General features: G+C 31.2%; 1 protein-coding gene across 1 annotated transcript; it reads left to right on the top strand.

Moving 5' to 3' along the window:
- The first annotated feature begins 935 nt into the window (after positions 1-935).
- On the top strand, positions 936-6,879 carry LOTGIDRAFT_218971 (hypothetical protein). Its single transcript, XM_009062217.1, has 11 exons — positions 936-1,079; positions 1,325-1,488; positions 1,758-1,888; positions 2,105-2,286; positions 2,590-2,771; positions 2,916-3,103; positions 3,217-3,431; positions 4,554-4,722; positions 5,105-5,268; positions 5,737-5,831; positions 6,119-6,879. Exons 2-11 carry the CDS (start codon positions 1,331-1,333, stop codon positions 6,312-6,314), a joined length of 1,680 nt encoding a protein of 559 aa, XP_009060465.1. The 5' UTR covers positions 936-1,079; positions 1,325-1,330; the 3' UTR covers positions 6,315-6,879.
- Positions 6,880-7,451: the final 572 nt, after the last annotated feature.

Genomic DNA, 7,451 nt, shown 5'->3' with positions numbered 1-7,451 from the left:
ACGGACTGACTTGTGAGGATAACAGTTCTTTGACGCGTCTGGTGTGTTTTCATTTCTTTGACGCGTCTGGCGTGTTTACTGACGTATTGACGTGTGACGAAGACCAGTTCTTTGACTTGTTTACTGACGGAAGTTTTGATGTTCCGACCGTGTGATGAAATTTCGGCCCAAACGTATTGACGCACACTTAACCTTTCTAGAATACCTGATGCCACACAGATCTTGAGTTTTCGAAAAAAAGCAGCCCTTTGAGAAAGTTCCTATTGTTCATGCGTTTTTTACAAAAACTCTGTAAAGAACGAACAATATTGGCAATTCCTACTGTTTTGACGTGTTTACCGACGTGTTTATTTTCATAACAGAATTTTCTAAATGATCTTTCGTTTTTCGTTGAAATATATTGAAATGCTGTATTTTGTAAGGTATCATTGACGTGTCCATTTTCAAAATATCGTTTTTATTTCGTTTTGTGATTAAAAATAATATGATTCTTGATTTTATAACGTAGCATCGACGTGTGACGTGTTTGACGTGTTGACTGACGTACTGATGTGTGACGGAGAAACAAATGGACCTCAAAGGCTAATAAAACATTTTATTTTACAGACGTCCGACTGAAATTTGGAATGGTGCAAATCGATTAAAATAAACTAGAAAATCTCTAATCTATATCTAATCTCTATACTAAAGAACAAGAATTTGAGCGTTGTGCCTCTACTTGAGTCCATTTACATTCTCAGATTTTTCTGTAAAAACAAGTTCGTGCGCTAGATCGCATAGAAAACATAAATGTTTCGTTTTGGGCATAGATATATAGTTATATTTATAACTCAATGGTTTTGGGCCGAACCTTTCGTCTGGATGTCAGCGACTATATATGAGAGTAGTTTCCCTTACCAGTTACTGTTAGCAACCAACGTCAACTTCCGCTGTCATGAAAACAAACTTTTAATCAGCAAGGTGCCCGTTCAGTTAAAATTGGTAGATTATTTAAGAGCTAACTCATTTAAACAACTCAATTTGAGTTGAACGGAATCTTGAACAATTCATAACTAAGAAAATAAGTGGAAATCATTAGCGTAAGTTAAACTATTCTATTATGATAAAGAACGCAAGATTTGTTCTTTATATGACATGTTCTACCTATCTATTCCAGGCCTATGTAATATATGTCTTACAAAGATTGTTTAATAATCTATACCTGTACATATCGATGTGTCTAAGAATTTCATTGGGTTCAAAGATATACCCTGCCTTGTAAGCCAAACTTCTTCTACAATGTCAAACACAGTATTTGATTAATACTATTATTATAAATTTTTAGTTCAAGATGCCACGACCGAGATCAGCACGTTCTGATGTCAGTGATGCTGATATGGAAGGACTAGCAGAGGTAGAGCTAGTTAAGTTACAGAGACAGTATAGATTGATGGATGGAGACAGAACGGCTTATACAGAGGAATCACAGAATATGATAAGAAGGCAAAAGTAAGTTTCTATCTATTTCTACTTTGCCAGAAATACTTCGTTCTGAAAGATTATGTTTAGTGGGATTGCACGTTTGACCACTCGACATGAGACGATTTAAGCAAAGCTTTCCTAAGACTTACAACTTTTTAAATGCTTTACAATTGGCCAAAGATCAAGATGTGAAGAAATACAAATTATTGCAATAGTAATCTTATCTTTCTTTTAATACATAATTATCCGACCTTTAGGAAAAAAATTGGCTATAATGTGTATTTTGTCAAATTCAGAGCTGAAGAGTTAATGTTGGAAAAAGAAAAACAGGAATTGTTAAAAGAATTAAGATTAGCTGAAAGTCGTAGTAATGAAATTCGTGATGAAGAAAATACAGATCAGTTAGTTACCTTAGTAGAAGCTAAAGGTAATGATGTTATTGATTAATGTATTATTTATTTTAATAAAACAATTTCTTATTAGATGGCATGTCAACACCTGTTGTACAGTTGATATGATGTATGTTTCTTCCCAGCAAAATGAATAAATCCTCCTCGCCTCTATTAACATTTTGCAATTTGAATTGTTTACAGTACAGAATATTCTATTCTACTGTTGATAAATTTTTATTAATTTTGTTTAGAGGATTTAGAGCTGCAAATGGAAGAAGAAAGAAAAAAACAGGCAGAACTTGATGCTAAGATTAGAGAATCAGAAAAGAAACTTCGAAGTCAACATAGAGATATGGGTGGAGTTCACATGAGTTCTACACATACTACACAAACACAGAAAGCTGCCCGAGTTTTAGAAACACGACTTGATCAAGTAAGAGAAATATTTCTTAGCTTAGTTCAGCAAGTTTACGGAACTATAAAACGGCTCCCTGTATTTTAGTTTTTTGAAACAATCAAAGGGTACAAGAAATTTATAATTATGAATGACAAGATTTGAACTTCTTTGTTTGCACTATTCTCTTGATACTTGTAGAATAAGAAGTGTTTTTCAGTTTCTTTTAAATTTTTACACAAAATAATTTGTGAATATCCTTAGTGGTTATTACTAATTGATGCGAGTTGAGTCTTAAATTATGAATAATAATGACTTTATCTCTATATGGTTGTTTTCTAGGCTAAGAAGAAGTTTAATGATAATTTAACTAAAAATGCTAAACTGAGAGATGAGATTGAAAGTTTAAGACATGAGCATAAAAGATTTGAGAATTTATATAAGAAATTAGAGAAAGAATTGCGTCAGATCAGACGTGAAATGGGTGAAGTTATTGAATCCTCAACACAAGCTTATGATGCTAGGTAAGCTATTATAAACCATATAAGACAGAAAATGAAATTCCCTGAGCCCCTGTTCTGCAATTATACAGTGTAGAAGTACAATAATTGTAACCAAACACCAACATATCTTGTAACCTTGTGTAACATTCTATATTTATTTCATAGAGATGATGCTCAAGCTAAGATGATATTACTGCGAGAAAAGGCTGATAAGGATGTACAACAACATAATGCTGAAATGAAAGAATTAGTTCGTATTATTGATCATGATCGCAAACTTAAAGAATTTATGGGAATAAAGGGTCAAGAAAGACAAGAAGATCCACAACTGGTGGCTTGGAGACAGAGAAAAGGTAAGATTGAATCTTGCTTATTAGACCAGAATAAATATTTGGTTGGACTTTAGCTCATTGTATTGTGTAACAGTAGTTCAAACAACTCGATTTGAAATTCTAATATTTTATAGAGGCTGCAGAAGTGGAAAGAAAGAAAGAAAGTCAAGAAGATTCTGTTGATACTTATGAAGCTGCTGTACAGAGGATTAAAGAAATGACAGGAGAAGATAATCTTGACCTTCTAGTCAATAAATTTATTGAAGTGGAAGATAAAAACTTTGCTCTGTTTAATTATGTTAATGAACAGAATAATGAAATAGAGAAATTGAATGATGATATTCAAAATGTAAGTAGATTTTCGTATTGTTTAGACTCCAAATCATTTATAATACCCAACATTGAATCTATACATAATATGAACTCTCAATATCAATTCTATAAAGAAACTATGGTCCCCAGAAATTAAGCTTATATCTAATGTTTTTAACTTACAATGTTTATTTCACCCCTGCTTTATGAAATCTCTTTGTTACTAACTTGCACTTCCATTCCATTTTCCCTCTACCACTGATGTTAGGATCAGATGTCTTTAATTCTTGGTTAAATTCTGTAACAATTTGAAATGGTATAAACTATAATTTTGTGTTTCTATGTTTTTCAGCTATTTTTCTGACAATAAATTAATCTATCATGATCTAGAATGGCAATATAATAGCTTTTCTCAATTTATTGATTTTCTTTTAAGGTTCTTGACTCCATTGAGACATTCAAAAATCTTAAGTTTTTGAGCCTCATCAATAAATCTTCTGTAATTATCAGGAATATTTATTATAACACATAATTTATTAGTCATCTTATGTCAAGTACACAAAATTCTTCCAAATCTATTAAAAAGCCTTGTTTTGTGTTTTTAAATGTCATGTACACATATTTTTTAAGATCTAATTCATACTCTTGTTCACAAATCTTTTCAGATTCATTGCCTTGAACATAAATATCCTTTGAATATAATGCCATGCTCACAAGATCCTTTTAGAACCAATGTCATGCTCACAAACTCAGATCTTTTTCCCTGCTTTAGAATCATCGTAAACATCACACATAATTTTCAGAATGTTACTTTCACAGGTTTTGCTTAGCAATTTTCTTGGATGCCTGTAGAATAGTGTTATATGGTGATTTTTTGGAATATTCTTTTAATGGCAGAATGTTTGCATGATAATCATTCCTGACCTTTTATTACAGATCACAATATTACAAAATTTTCACTTTACTATTTTTCTTATATATGCTGTATAGATTGATAATTATAACTGACGTTTGTGGACATTAATATATTACTATATGTATAGATATATAAATATCACTTACATTATATAACTATTTTAAAAGAATTATATACTACTGAAAACCAGTCCCATCTAACAGGATGCTTTGAAATATCATTGTTATTTTTTATGTTTGATAGATTCGAAATGATATTGAGAAATTCAAGGCACAGGGTATTGAAATGGAGACCCAGAGAAAGCATATATTAAAGACATTAGAAGAAAAACAACTCCATGCTAGTAAAGATGCTGATTATAATGAACAGAAACTTAAAGAAGTATCTAAGATACTTGATCAGCTTAAAGCAGGTTTGTATCCATTCAATCATTACCTTACTATAAAAAGGAATGCAGTAAGGGCTAATTTTTGTTTTTTTTAAATTTCACTTATAACTATGCAAACAAACAAAAAATTACATGCATGTCTCATGCTGTCTTTTACAATTCGGTGCAGTAACAAAATACTTATCAAGCATCTTAACTATTGAACTGATCTATTGGGAGTAAAGTTTATGATTCAGTATCTTCTACATTTAGTGTTTCATTCTTATAAACCATAGGCAAGAACAACATTGGTGAGAATTTTTTAAATGAGAGCAGTAGAATCAGAATTAAGTTTGTATGACTTGTCGTGCATGAGAGAAATATAAAAATTTGACAGAATTATAATGTTTGTTTGTATTATTTGTAGGTATTGATTCATTATTTAGTAAGATTAATTGTGATAGATCAGCTATAGATGAAATGTTAGGAGCAGCTACTGGTGTAACAGATAGTAATATGATACAATATCTTGGTATTATAGAGCAACGTACTAATGAATTATTAGCTGTTAAAGCTTACGTAAACTCTAAGGTAATTATTCACACTCGGTTTAAATTAAAAGGGTGATTTATAACCTAAAGAACAAAATTTTGTTTATTAGTCAATGAACTAAAATGATGAAATATAAATGAAATTACTACTGCTCTGTCTATTATGTGAAAATGAAGATATGTGATTGTTTGTATATGAGATAGTGGACCACAGCCATATACACCCATCATGGCATGCGGATGGTAATTATTCCAGATTTTGGGGCAAGAGCAATAACTCTGCTTCTAATGGTCGAAAATAGCTCAAATTCGAACTTGATCTTCGTTTTAAAATCTAGTCTTTAGAGCGTTTACAAGCAAATGTTGACGGACCGACGGACAGGGGTGCCGACAATATACGTCAACATAGAGAGATGTGGTTGGTAGAATTAACTAGTTGTCAAAAGTTACTTAAAATATAATAATCCTAAATGTTTTTATAAATATGAAATATATTGAACTATTTCAGGACTATGATAAACATGATCCTAAAGCTCCTGGGTTATTAGGTGTAGGACCTGCAGCACCAGCAACATTACATCCTATACAACCACCAGCTGTTGGGTAAGTTCTTGTTTTGTTACATACAATGTATCTGACTTAACCTTTTTAATTAATTCTGGTAATGGTAATTTATGCCATAGCAGTCATAAATCATAAGAGCTTGTTTTATTGTTAACTGAAAAATTAAACAAAACTTTAGATCTGGCAGTGGCTTAGCAAAATATAACAATGATTGACAAGTTACTATTTCAACAGAAGGCACTGACAGAGGGTTGAGTGTAACTGTAAATTGATTAATTTCACAACAGAACATCACAATCAACCAGTGAAATATTGTTTATTTTTAGTGATGAATATGAAAGTGATGGTAGTGAAGGTAGTGATGATGAAACCAGACCATTTACACGTTCTGAATTACAAAATAAAGTCATGAAAACTGTCCATAAACGTGAAATAGCAGCTAAAAAAGACATTGACAAATACGATTTATCTAATGCAAGAGAAAAAACACAGAAACAGAAAAAGGACAGCAAGAAAAACTAATGTGACTTTGTTAGATTATAGACTTTGAGGAGTGGATTTAGAGACTTCAAGTGACAGCCAATATTGCTTTCAGTATAAAAACAGGATTCTCATACTGCTCTGTATAGTTAATATCCACATCAACACTTAATTAAAATAATTAATATAACTAGATTAGCAGCTTATGTGAACTTGACCTAAATGGGACATACAGAATATATTTGAACAGGAATACTATTAACAAGTTGGAGAAAATTTAATTTAAAATTAAGTTCCTGATCAAATTGTTCAGCATTTTTTGTATATCAGCATTGATTTTAACTTATTTCTTTTACAAATTTGGGATAATAAGTTTTATGTGTATTTATTCAAAGAAATAACTCACAGCTTTCTTTACTTTTGTTTATTTTATTAGTTTAGAGATATTTTGGTGGTAATCTGGATTAAGAATGTTTGAGGGGATCCTTATGTAGTTGCTATGTATCAGTTTCAATGTGTAAACCTGCTGTTGTTTATTATTTAGCAAATAATGTGATATAATATTTTGTTATGTTTATTATATTATAAATATTAATTGAAAACATTTATTTCCATTTCCTCAATCAAAGCCTTCCCTTTTTCACTCTAACTAGCCCTTGTCAATGATACAAAGGGATTATATATTCCCAAACAGCAGACAATTCCATTACATTTCAATCTTTAAAAACCAATGAACAAGACAATACTTATTTAGCTGAATCATATAAATATATACAAGTTTCAAAACCTGATTCCATACTTAGTTGATATCAATAGTTATACTAAGTTGCATAACCCTTTCGTGTAACTTGCTACATCTAGTGCAATAACTAAAATCTAAAAAATCAACACATTTGAGGTAATGCATACAGTTTCATCCTTATCCAATCAAAAATCTGTTGCTATAAGTCGTTATGTTCACAGGACAATAAATCAAAGTTCATTTAAAAGATTCATGAGTATCAAGGTATCGCCCTATACTAAAATACACAAAGATTTATCAAGCTATGTTGCGGATTAGGCGAGATGTCCAGGTAACTCTGGTCTGACCCACTCTAGACAATTTTTACGGATTATCAGAAACACATTTAAATGGAATTTGGGCTAGTGGTGGTCATTTAACCCAAAGGGCATGCTTGC

Source organism: Lottia gigantea (genome assembly GCF_000327385.1).
Source record: "Lottia gigantea unplaced genomic scaffold LOTGIsca_50, whole genome shotgun sequence".
In the NCBI taxonomy this organism is placed as follows: domain Eukaryota; kingdom Metazoa; phylum Mollusca; class Gastropoda; family Lottiidae; genus Lottia; species Lottia gigantea.
Note: the sequence above shows the minus strand (reverse complement) of the source record. Positions and strands in the feature narration are given on the sequence as shown.